Source organism: Rosa chinensis, chromosome 6, assembly GCF_002994745.2.
Source record: "Rosa chinensis cultivar Old Blush chromosome 6, RchiOBHm-V2, whole genome shotgun sequence".
NCBI lineage: Eukaryota > Viridiplantae > Streptophyta > Magnoliopsida > Rosales > Rosaceae > Rosa > Rosa chinensis.
This window is the reverse complement of record NC_037093.1, coordinates 64,266,455-64,278,993: the sequence shown is the minus strand read 5'-3', so window position 1 is coordinate 64,278,993 and position 12,539 is coordinate 64,266,455. Positions and strand designations below refer to the sequence as shown.

General features: G+C 40.7%; 2 protein-coding genes across 7 annotated transcripts; both read left to right on the top strand.

The window, feature by feature from the left end:
• Positions 1-1,560: 1,560 nt before the first annotated feature.
• Positions 1,561-4,490, top strand: LOC112171763 (calcium homeostasis endoplasmic reticulum protein; the record flags this gene model as incomplete). Its single annotated transcript, XM_024308894.1, has 3 exons — positions 1,561-2,690; positions 3,185-3,459; positions 3,571-4,490. Coding segments are annotated over 3 exons (2,145 nt in total), but the record flags the coding sequence as incomplete, so codon positions are not given.
• Positions 4,491-7,999: 3,509 nt separating this feature from the next.
• LOC112174547 (UDP-galactose/UDP-glucose transporter 7) lies at positions 8,000-11,781 on the top strand. Of its 6 annotated transcripts, none has more exons than XM_040507547.1 (9): positions 8,000-8,193; positions 8,262-8,431; positions 8,533-8,638; positions 8,735-8,980; positions 9,536-9,646; positions 9,769-9,927; positions 10,590-10,733; positions 10,895-11,029; positions 11,530-11,781. In XM_040507547.1, exons 2-9 carry the CDS (start codon positions 8,388-8,390, stop codon positions 11,683-11,685), a joined length of 1,101 nt encoding a protein of 366 aa, XP_040363481.1. In that variant the 5' UTR covers positions 8,000-8,193; positions 8,262-8,387; the 3' UTR covers positions 11,686-11,781. The 6 variants fall into 6 exon arrangements, 4 of the variants coding, with proteins under 4 accessions (XP_040363481.1, XP_040363480.1, XP_024168102.1 ...); XR_002926069.2 differs by adding an exon at positions 11,141-11,224 and having other exon boundaries at positions 8,005-8,431; positions 11,530-11,653; XR_002926068.2 differs by lacking the exon at positions 11,530-11,781 and adding exons at positions 11,141-11,224; positions 11,304-11,509 and having other exon boundaries at positions 8,005-8,431.
• Positions 11,782-12,539: the final 758 nt, after the last annotated feature.

Below are 12,539 nucleotides of genomic sequence, written 5' to 3'. Positions count from 1 at the left end.
CTTTGGCAACCCCCCTAAAACCATATCCTTCAATTAATTATTCGCCCGAAACACTTCCGCTCCATCCACGAGCCACGAAACCGTCCAATAGTTATAAAATTAATTCTGGAAAATCCTCAGAAAATAATTATGAATTTCCGGGGTATCACAACCGAAGATGAGTCACCTTCGACCAGTGGTATCTAATGGCAGCTTGAAGGTCATCTTCAAAAGTGTTGAGGACTCTAGCAGAACCAAGACTTCGAGACCAAGCAATAAGAGTTGCAATCTCAGATGACAAAACCAACAACAACCTTTCTATTAGTATTTAGTAGAAATTGAACCATCAAAGTTGATTTGCTACATACACGTTCAATCAAGATCAATACGGACTTTAATACTTGATCCACTAGATATCCAATACTTCCATATATCAAACAATACGAAATTAAGTCCAGATATCGTATATTCTCATTTTGATTTACAATAATTTGTAATAATAAAACTAAAAAGTTATATCTCATGTTACACCGTTGTTAAAGTCAAAATCATAAACACGTGAAAATACCGGACCACACAATAATTTTTGATAAATCAGATAACTAAACGGGAAAAAAATACAAACAGTACCCAACCTATGGCCGACTCTGAATTTTTGTACCCAAATTTTCAAAACTATCACTTTGGTACCTGAAGTTCGGACCCCGACCTAACTTTAGTACCTAGAACACTGTTGGCCGTTACGGAGTTAGTCAGCTGTCAAACTTTGAGGGGTATTTTCATCCTTTCACTAAATTTATTCTTCTTCTTCAAGCTCTCTTCATCTTCTTCTTCCTCCTAACTCTGTCATCATCTTCTCCAGACCATTGGCAAAAGAATGAAACCCAGAATTGGGGTAAATTAACTTCATTTCTTGGATCTGATCAGGCATCACCCATCTTTCTCTCTTTTTTTCTTTTCTTTGGGCTGGGTCACAATATTTTTTTCTTTTTTTCCACTCTTTCTCTCTTCTTCCTTTTTTCTTTTCTCTCTTCTTCTTCCTTCGCCTGCTGGTAGATCGAGGGTGGGCGCTGGTGGGCAGGTTGTTGGCTTGCTGCGCTGGGTGGGCCTGCTGATGCTGGGGCAGTAGCGCGGAGGGAGATGTACGCGCAGAGGGTGGGGCTAGGCGAGGCTGGGCAACGCTCGGCCTAGTGTGCTGGTCTAGTCGGCTGTGGGGCTTCGCAACAGGGGTTGCGACGGGGGGGGGAGCTGGGCTGGAGAGGAGGAGGCGCGGGGCTGTTGGAAGAATTATTTTTTTTTAGGTCGTTGATAATGGTTAGAGAGAGAGAGAGAGAGAGAAGAAGAGGTAAATATATATATATATATATAATGAATTAAATATGAAAAGACGAAATTACCCTTCAATATATGCCACCTATCAGACGCCGTTACTGAGTTAACTGCTTCAGGTACTAAAATTGGGTCGGGTCCGAACTTCAGGTACTAAAGTGATAGATTTGAAAATTTGGGTACAGAAATTCGGAGTCGGCCATAGATTGGGTACTGTTTGAATGTTTTTCCTAACTAAATTCAAACTTGTAATTTGTGAAAAGGGATTTGAGAACTTGGCAGAAACAAGTTATAGGCCCTAAAATCCCCGAACTTGGAGCAGAGACTCCCGAGTCCCCAAATCAATTGCAAAGAAGAAGAAGAAGAAAGCCAGAGCATATAATAAGCTTCGCGAACACTCTCTTCCGAATCCCTAAACGACGTCGCACCGCACCATGGATCGGCAGGCCCACGACTACGCCGCCTACGCCCAACAACAACAGCAGCAGCAGCAGCAGCGACAACCGCCGCAGCCACAACAACCGCCGCCGCAGCAACAATTCGGGTACCCGCCCCAGGCCCAACAGTTTCACGGCCCTCCTTTCGGACCCCCACACCCGCCCCTCCAGCAATTCCCCTACCACCCCCACTTACAGCAGCAACCGCCGCCCCAGGTTCTCTCCCACGCGCCGCCGCCTCACCCTCACCACCTCCCCCTCCGCCGGCCTTCGCCCCCCACCTCCCCCTCCCCTCGTCCCCCCGCCTTTCCACGCCGGCCCTCCTCCTCCGGCCGCCGGTCCTCCCTCCGACCCGGAGCTCCACAAACGGATCGACAAGCTCGTCGAGTACTCCGCCAAGAACGGCCCCGACTTCGAAGCCATGATCCGCGAGAAGCAGCAGGATAATCCCGACTACGCTTTCCTCTTCGGCGGCGAAGGCCACGGCTATTACCGTTACAAGCTCTACACCTCCACTCGGGTCGGGTCGTTCAACCCGAATCCTCAATTCGCTCCCCACATGCTTCGTCCTCCGCCGAATCCAATGATGAATGGACCGCCGAACCCGATGATGGGCGGCCCGCAGTCGTATTTCTACGACCAGCAGCGGCATAATCAGCAGCCTTTCGGAGTTTATGGGAGGTCCGATTATGACCAGGCGGCGGCGCAACCCTTTAAAGGGCTTTCGGGGCCGCTGCCTCCTGATGTTGCAGTGGAGCTGAGCAATGTGCTTATGACGCTGAATGGGACCAAAGAGTCGATTAAAGGAGCCAAGTTTTGGTTTATGCAGAGGTCTATTTTCGCTCCGGCTCTGGCTGAGGCTCTTAGAGACAGGGTGTTTGGACTTGATGATCCTGAGAGGCAGCTACATGTGATATTTCTCGCCAATGACATTTTGTTCGACAGGTATTTCCTCTGACTTGCTTTGATTTCGTCAGTCGAATACTTCTTTAAAAGAGTTTTCTTGACCATGTACATGCTCTAGCTTGTGTATCGTGTTGTTACTTGGCATTGTTCTTATTTAGGAACAATACAGTTCATGCTTAGCTTCTCAGTTAGGTTTTCCGATTCACCGTGGCAACCAGTTAAGAATTGAAAATGATGACTGGTGTAGCCTTTGAATCCCTATTTTCTGTGTGTGTGTGTTACAAGATTTGATGGTTGATCCTGTCATTAGATATGAAAAAGCTCTATCCTTGTTTACATGCATTACAATTGTTAGAGTATCTACCCTGGAGTTGTGCGAGGATTTGTGATGATTGTGTGAACAAGGACTTGGTTTCCTTAGTGTGAATAAATGACTTCCGAAATTTTCTTTTGCTTTCTAGATGCAGAGGTGGTTGATGATAGTGTGTATAATTTGTTGATTTCTTTGTTTTGTTTGCCTTTTAAATGTACAGCTCACATCGTCGAACTGGTGAAGGCCTTGATAACGAATCACTTGCACTCAAACCTATCTTAGGTTCCATGCTTGCAAGGATTTATCACAACCCTCAAATAACGGAAGACAATCAGATGAAGTTGCAGCAAATTTTGCAGTTATGGGTTTCCAATAACATTTATGATCAGGATACAATTGATGCATTTAGGAATGAGATGATTGGTGGACCATCAAGTAATTCTTTTCCAGGTCTTCCAAAAGACTTGGCTACTACTTCAACAGATTCAGCAGCAGGTATGCTTCTGTCTTCTATGTGTAGGAACAATATGTGTTTGAAGTTGTCAGCAATTGGGATATATACATTGGTTGCCTATGTGTTAATTGTTGTTATTCTATTGAATGCAGGATTGCCACAATGGCAGCCTGATAGGCAAGGTTCTGTTTCGAGTTCACTCGATCAAGAGCATCTTGATAAACATGTAGCTCCTGGTCAAGTGGTGCCACTTTCCGTGCCATCCCAGCAATTTCTTCCAAATTCAGTCCCTCCTGCTGCCTTTGCTGGGCCCCTCCCCATACCATCTTCTGTTCAACCAGCAATCCCACAACCCCTGCCACATTTATTGCCAGGTCAAGCTGCTACCAGCGGCGAGAAGTTGCCACCATATCCTTTGTTCCCACCTGGTCTTATTCCTGAGATGGTCAGAAAGATGCAGATTGGCAGTGGGGTGCCATACTCACCGATGAGTCCTCTGGACATTCCAACCATCATACCTCCATCCACTGTACCTCAGTCCGAAATTCTTGAGAGAGTGTCAAAGTTCTTCAAAGAGATTGGAGAAGTTAACCCTTCTGAAGGACCTATTCATGGTTCTGATGGTAGAGACGATGATGAGTACGAAAGTAGTACTCCGGCACGCAAGGGAGGAGCTTGCATCCCTCCACCCCCAAACCTGCAGGTAGACCCAGAGACGGGGGCTTATGCAGATGGAAGTGTTGATCGAAAGAGTGGCTCGGGGAGATTGGGACTCGGGGCCACAGCTAATCCAAATGAGGTGAGCCAGTACGACGATGTCTATTCTTCTTACCGGAAACAGAGAAGCACCAACTACCACTCTTCCATGAGTGCAAGAGCTGCAGCAAGATAAAAACAAGTTCTGAAAACGGCAGTCAGATCAGTTCTCCGTTTTTTAGCATAATGTACTCTAGTTGTTAGCATGAGCTTGTAGGGGCATCAAAACCTGGTTGATTATCTTGTACTATTCCGAATTTTGATTCAGATGAACGTTAATGCATGCAAGCAATAGGTACACATTTTACCAGACGTATTCTTTGCCTTGTTTCTTCATCTCTTAAATGTTATGGATTTTGGACACCAAAATAACATTTTGATGTAAAGAAAAGGTGGTAAAAATGTCCATTTACCCAAATTTGAGCTATACTAATCTCACTTACCCAAACATCTTATCAGATTGCCCAGTTATTCAATAAATTACATACTTTTAGCCCTAATATCCAATTAAGTATTTTTTATTTATTTATTGTTTTTTTTTTTAGACAATTTTGCCCTCCCTCTCTTTATCATTTAGAGAGATAAGTCATCGGAGACTTCACTGGACTTCGGTTAATGGCAGTCAGAATCCGGTCACCGGCCATTGGAATCTGGCTACCGGTGATCGAAATCTAGTTAACATTGTCGGAATCCGATGATCAGTGACGGGAATCCGGTCAACGGTCACCAGAAACCTCTCCGAATGTATGTAAAGAGGATACCGAAGAATATTATTGCCCCCCAATAAAGTGGTTATTGCCCCTAATAAAGTGTTTATTGCCCCCCAATGGAAAGTTTATTGCTCCCCTAACCTGTAAATTATACCACAAAGTAGCATATTAATGCTCAGAATAGACTTGCATATAAAAGAGCTAAAGTACTACTGTGCTTAGTAGGATAGAGTTCCACAATATTTATACATATTATAAACATATAGACATTATAAAATATATCTAATTAAAACAGCACCTTGATGGATGGTTTCCACAGAAAATTAAAGTCACGTAGTCAAACACTCAAACCACATGCCAAGAGAAGTTGTGAATGAAATAGAAGATCTTTGCCCTACCAACGATATGGGTCTGACAGTGAGAGAGAGAAAGAGAGAGGCCGTCGCGATTTGATTCGTTGAAGGCCTGGGTCACCGGAGGCCTGACGGTGAGAGAGAGGCGGAGAGAGAGAGAGAGAGAGAGAGGCCGTCACGATTTGATTCGCCGGAGGTCTGACGGTGAGAGAGAGAGAGAGGTCGTCGCGGTTATGTTTGTAATTTTATGTTGAGCTTGTCTAAAATAGTCTTTTTTCTTTTAAATTGGATAAGTGTGCCCACTAATCTCTTATTACTGGAGTAAGTAAGCAATTGTTAGGCTCAAGTTTCTAAATGTACCCAGCAAATCAATTTTACATAAATAAAATAAAATAAAATAAAATAAAATATAAAAAAACCCTTAGCCCACCCCACCCTTACATATGTCAATGAGAATCGAACCCATGACCTTTACAATGTTGGAATTATAATTTACCAACAGGTCACAGCAAATCAATTTTACATGAAAAGACAATTGTATTCTCATATGAAATGACATTAAAAGTCATGGTAAATTAAAATAATAACTTATGATTGAAACTCTTTTTTTATTTTATTTTATGTACCCAGCAATTCAAGTTGTTACGTTGTTTCTTCCAGCAAAACTTCAAACCCAAATTTCACTTATCATTATAATTGTCTCATCTCTCTGACAAAATTGTGAGTGCAATTATGATTTCAGAAGTAGCGATGATGACGAAGATTGGCTCAAATAGACAGCTAGCTGGCTAAGGATTAAAAGATCGAAAACATGAGTCAGGCCGTAGTAGCACTGACGACAACAATAGCAGCAATTAATTTGGGAGGAGGAGCAGCAGGTCAGTTTGGGGACACGACGTACACTAAGGTTGTGTTTGTTTCATAGGACTGTGATGCTCAACCTTAATTTCTACAGGAGTCCAGGACTACTATAACTTGGCTTAAGCTAGATTAGCACCTGACTCATGTTTGGTGCTGAGTGGGACTAAGTAGCAGACCAACATGGTGTCCCCGAACGATGGCCTCCAACTCCAAGTAGCTGATGTGCTCTCTCTCTCTCTCTCTCTCAAACTGGTAATTGTCCCAGAGAAAACGCATGATCCTTCTGAAGTCTTCTCTGAAATCTCAGTGAAGTTCTGCTCCTCTAGCTAATTAAGCATCTCTGACTCCATCAAAGCCCTTCCCCAGGATCGCAATCATCTCAGAAATGGTTTGAATATGAGCTTCGTCTTCGTCTTCCTCGGTGCTCCCAACCCACATTCTGAGGCCCATCGATTAATTGCCAGAATATTACTGGTCTTGGCAGGCGTTGAGCCGCTGAGGTTTCGAATCCGACGCCTGGAAATGTTGCGGCAATAGAGGGAGGAAGAAGAAGAGGCCTCTGGTTTTGGGATTAGTGTTTGGTGAGGAAAGTGAGATCTGCCCAGTGGCAGTTCTGAAATGAAAATGGGGCGAGAGAGAAAGCCGATGATTATAGAACCTAGATGATGAGAGACGATGAACAACGCAGAGTAGAAGGAGGCTTCCACAATCCCATGGTTTTTGGTGGGTTTGTGGTAGAAGGTGTTGGGGGTGTTTTTGGGACTGTGGAGTCTCATTAAAAATAGTCCTCCTTGCTGCCAAACATCGGATAACTGGGATTAGACTGCATAAGGTGTTTGTTGAAGGATTGGCTTAGGAGATCCAGAATGAGACCATGAAGAGATACTTTGAGCATTTTGGTGACATCTTGGAGGCTGTTGTCATCATTGACAAGGCCACCGACAGATCCAAGGCCTATGGATATATGCTTATATGCATCCTATCCTTCACTTCCATTCATCCATCTCTTCTTCAATTCTTTTATTTTGATCTTGTTATCAGATGCATTTTTCTTTTTGGTAAATATTAGATACATGGTTTAATAATTGTTTTCTGCCATATCTTGATGAAACAAATACATGATTATATTTAATTGATTATGATATTAATTTGGTTAGTTTGTACTAGTAGCTAATTCAATGATGTTTATACATATGATGGCAATATATATGTGTAGGTAACCATTCAGGAAGCAGAAGCAGCGATGAGAGCAAGCTTGTGGCGACGCTGCCCCAAAAACTTAATATAGGCTTTGGTAGTTGGCCACCAAACTAAATAGGAAGAGCAAAGGAGGTAGCAATAACGATGAAGTCTAAAATGGAGAAATTCTTGAGTTTGGGATTGGGTATGCATCCTTGTTACAAGACCAGTGTTAAGAAGGTTAATATAAACCATCTCAGAAGAAGGAAGTATTTGCTGGGTGTGATAAGGTTTTGCTGGGTGTAAAAATAAGGGTATTATTGGAAAAGTTGATTGGTGTAGTTAGAGATTACATAATTTTGCTGGCTGTAAAAAATCTGTTGGGTATACTTAGACATTTACTGGGTACATTTAAAAAGATCCATTAAGTAAATGGTCAAGATCCCAAAAAAAAAAAAAAAAAAAAAAAGAAGGCGGCAAATGTCCAAGGCCCAACTGGATTCATAACCAAGGACAGGCCTGTGCGCCCAATCAAACAAAGATTGGGCTCCGTATCAGCTCTTATTATAGTAAAGAAGCAGAGAAACGTTTCGTAGTGGTTCGACCTGAGAAACGTCCGAGTCGATTCTTTTCTAGTACTGTGAAAAATTACGGAAATAAAAAAATGAGAAAGCAGCGAACCCAACCAATCCACGTTTTGATGGCGATGGTTTTCGCGTTTGCGTTTTGGGAGATTGCCGGGAGTCTCACGCGCCACCTGTTCCTCTCTCTCTCTCCTCATTTTCACCATTCTCTCTTCGCATTATTTAATCTCTCTCTCTCTCTCTCTCTCATATCGCATTTCACGCGCCACACTCTCCCACTATACTTCTCGGGTCTTTACTGGCCCAATACTCAAACCCTTGCGTTGCATCAGGTTCGTCTCAATTTGGATCGCTTCGTCTTCACTCTCAAAGTTTCGATCTGGGTTTCCTTGATTTGCAGGTTTCGGTCCAAAAATCAACTACCCAACTCTTTCTTTTATCTGATTATCATGTAATTGAGCTCAAAGTTATAGACTTTCAGTGACCCAGTATCCAGATACTTGTGTTTTGAAAGTTGGATTTGGCCATGGATAAACTCACTGATGCAGAAGCTGCCAGTCCTTCTTTGAGGTTCTCTTCTCATATATCCCACTTTTATGTTTACTTTGCATGTTGGCTTGAATTCAAGAATCATTGATTTTGTTTTGTCTTGTCTTGTGTTTTGGGTTTAGTTTATTTGCTGCATTGTCATATGGGGCTGCTTCCATGGCTATGGTTTTCATCAATAAAGCTGTTCTTATGGAGTACTCCCATTCAATGACACTTCTCACCATGCAGGTATCTTTCATTTCTTTATTGTCTTGGCTATGTTTGCAACTGCTTACTGCTTGATTGATCGTAACGAGCTGTGTTCCGCTTCGTTGTTTGTCTTAGCAATTGGCCACTGCTTTGCTTATACATTTTGGTCGAAGAATGGGATACACGAGATCGAGAGGACTAGAAATGAGCACTGCCAAGAAACTTCTCCCCGTGTCGCTTTTCTATAATGCTAATGTCGCATTTGCTTTGGCCAGTCTGAAGGGAGTCAATATTCCCATGTACATTGCAATCAAAAGACTCACACCGCTTGCTGTGCTTATCGCTGGATTCTTCTCTGGAAAGGGGAAACCCTCAATACAGGTTTTTTCTTGTATCCATTATAAGTCAGATACTGTTTAGTCTATACGAGATGAACTTTTCATGACCTTAGCTAAGAAATGCTGAGAATAAGTTACATTCTCTGTCTGATTCATATTAGGGCTACGTCATTTCCCCCGGTCTCCATTTTGAGGCTTATTATAAAGTGTATTCTACATTTACACTAGACTTTAAATTTTGTCTCGTAGATTGTACACTCAGCTATGACAAAAAGTAGTAATTGCTGTTGACGAGTTTGGTGACACTTTTTCCTGCTTTCTGATAACTCCTTGAATAATTGATGTTTCTCATCAAATATGGAACAATAAGTTTTGTGTTATAATGATGCTTGCTTTATAAGAAGTTGATTTTTAATGAATATAAAAAAGCTTGAAAGTGTCCATCAGTTATTACTGTTTAAAATGAAGAAGTTTTTTGTGGATTTTTCTAGATAAGAAACATAATTCCGAAGTCCTGGCAAGAAGCTTTTTTCATTACTACTAAACTTGATGTTACTAGGTTGTACTTTAACACCTTCTTCTCTCTTTCCTGTTTTAGGTGATTCTTTCAGTGATATTGACTGCTGGAGGGGTTGTCATAGCAGCACTAGGAGACTTTTCATTTGATCTTTTTGGATATAGCTTGGCCTTGACTTCAGTTTTTTTCCAGGTTGGTTAGGATGTTTTGACCATCTATGGGTGTTTCATATATGTTTTTAGATAAAAAAAAAATATAAAAAAACTGTCTGATCTGGTACTTGAGCTCATACAAGTGCTTAATTTTAAACTCAGACCATGTACCTTGTGCTAGTGGAGAAGTCTGGTGCAGAGGATGGGCTATCATCAGTTGAGATCATGTTCTATAACAGCTTTCTGTCTCTTCCATTTTTGCTATTTCTCATTATAGCTACCGGAGAATTTCCAAATTCTTTCTCATTACTACTTGTAAAGGTAAGAACTTACCCTTTTGGTGTATATGTATTTTCATTCTTGATAATTTGGAAACACCAGATGCTTGACTGGTTAAATTTCAACCCTATCTCTTATAAAGTAGTCAGGAAACTGATTACTGACTTTGAAACCTAGTACTAGGGAGTCTTCATCTGTAGTTAAGATAATAGAGGAGTTGATAAAGAACATGAACACCTACTCTGATCATGGCTTTCAAAGAAATCTAGTATCATTAACCAAACATGTTTCTTTTTGCATATGTTTATGCCCGTTGACAAATCCTTGTTTTCTTTGAGCTTGTATCCATTATTTTCTCCTAAATTATCAGGTGACATCAATTGTTGCAGTGTGGTGAGAAATTTGATGTTTTTTTTTTATATTGGTTTTTTTGTTCAATTCTACTGAATATGTGTTGTTTGCATTACTTTGTGTTCTGGATAACGATATACAATTGCACTGCTGCTTTGTAATTAGGGAGCATGTAAATGTTTCTTTGGGCTTAATTCTTTGGCAGTGATTTCTTCGTATTATATCGTATACCATAGAGTACCACTCCCTTATAACATAAAGAACTCCTGCAGTATAAGACTATAAGTTACATATTAAGAGAAGAAAATGATCCTGCAGTATAACTGACAAGAATTTTTTTTCCTTATCTGCAGAGCAAATCCATACATTTTTTGGTGATCCTTATTCTTTCATTTGTTATGGGCATTGCTCTCAACTTCACCATGTTCTTATGTACCATAGTCAACTCTGCTCTGACAACGACCATAGTTGGAGTCCTAAAAGGGGTTGGGTCCACGGTAAGAATGAACTACCACTTGGTTGTAGACTAGTTGATTGTATTATTATTTCAATCAGTTATTCCAACACCAATCCTTTTCGGCATCAACTCTTCTTCCATTTTATTTTAAAACAAAACTTTTGTGAGCAAGACAGCTTATACTGTTTCTTTGCTTCTCAGACCCTTGGTTTTGTCTTGCTGGGTGGTGTGCAAGTACATGGTTTGAATGTGACTGGACTAGTTATCAACACAGCCGGTGGAGTTTGGTATTCATATGCCAAATATCAGCAAAGGAAGAGCAAGGCCCCAAAACGGGTATCAGATGTGGAGACTTACCATAAATGATATCAATAGAAAAGATTCCATATGGTTTACTAACAGCTGCTTTCTATTGTTACGTTGTTCTTTTGCTTCTATTTTCATCAGAGATGGCCATAGTTCTTTGAAGGACAATGATATAGGGATTCATAAACAAGTTTGATCAACAATATATCCAAATTCACCCAAACGGTACAGATGTTTCAAGTAAAACAAATCCATCATCTGTCAATTGCATGGGCTTCTGTTTGATATATTTGTCTGTTGTTAGGTACTTGCTGAGGAAAAGTAAGATGGATAATGCAAATGTTAATGATCACATTCTTTCTGGGAAAATGAAAGATGATTGCTGAATTTTCATCAATGTGTATTGTTTTTGTGGAAATCAAACTATAGAACTTGAGTGTGATGATAATGTTGCATTTTTGTGGTGTCACTGAATTAGGTTCTTTTGTAAAAAATTTGGATGCATTATTGACTGTATTTAGGTATTACAGAAGCAAGTGCTCGGGTTTGATGTTCTGGGAAAGATTAGGCCTTGGGAAAAGAAAATCTGCCAGGAATCCAGGCTATCAGATTGGGGGTCTTCCCTGCACATGCCCTTGTTTTCCTGTTCTGCTAATCGAGTGTCTTCAGAGCAATCTGAGCAATAATATCCTTTGTTTTATGTCCTGCAATTATTGCTTGCTTGTTGTTAAGTAAGATGTGGATTGAAATTATCATTTATCAATTTTCCTTCTTATATTTTACATTCAATTTTCGATTTGGATTCATCGACTTCATTCTTTGTAGTTGCACATTTACTCTTTCCTTGTTCCAGAAAACCCATATTTTGTTATCCTTTTGAACATTAAACTTTACCATCTTCCCACCTCACCCAGAATGCACACATGCAGAATACCAAATGTGGTGGACTTGGGTAAGAGGCATAAGACCATTGAAGAAACTTAGAAATGGTCCCCCGGTCACCAAAATTGTATACCTGTATATTTACACTTTCATTAATTTTCAGCCCAAGCTTTATAATCATAGCCTCATTAATTTTCAGCCCCAAGCTTTATAAATTATAATCATAGCCGACAAAGGAATGAATTTTGGGGCTGTTGGGTAGCATTCTAGGGGTCGCTTTGGTTTTAATACGTGCTTTACATGTTTGGTTGTCTTTCCTCTGATATAAACCATTATTAAACGGGGTTCATCTTTCTAAACTAAGAATGAGAATTATTGTAGTGAATGAAATCTATATCTTTATCTGTAGAGGTGGTAGGTACTGGAATAGGGGAATTTGCTCCTCTTTCTTTTCTATAAACCTCTTGATACCCATGAATCTTTGGTTAGAACTCGTGACTTCATCATGAGTAGGAGAAAAGAAGTTGTTTTATGATTTGAAGATTACACGTTCTAAGTTCCCTCGATATAGATAGTCATGTATATGAGTCAATCACAACCAAAAACCTAAACTTTGTCACGGGACCAAGATCCAACTTCGTTCTTTGTTTAATTGAAG

Excerpts from the sequence above, each read along its gene's own strand:
- LOC112174547 (XM_040507547.1), top strand. The coding sequence starts at position 8,388 with ATGGATAAACTCACTGATGCAGAAGCTGCCAGTCCTTCTTTGAG. Across the intron at positions 9,647-9,768 it reads TGACTTCAGTTTTTTTCCAG|ACCATGTACCTTGTGCTAGT; the intron begins GTTGGTTAGGAT and ends TTTTAAACTCAG. Across the intron at positions 11,030-11,529 it reads AGAGCAAGGCCCCAAAACGG|AAGCAAGTGCTCGGGTTTGA; the intron begins GTATCAGATGTG and ends TAGGTATTACAG.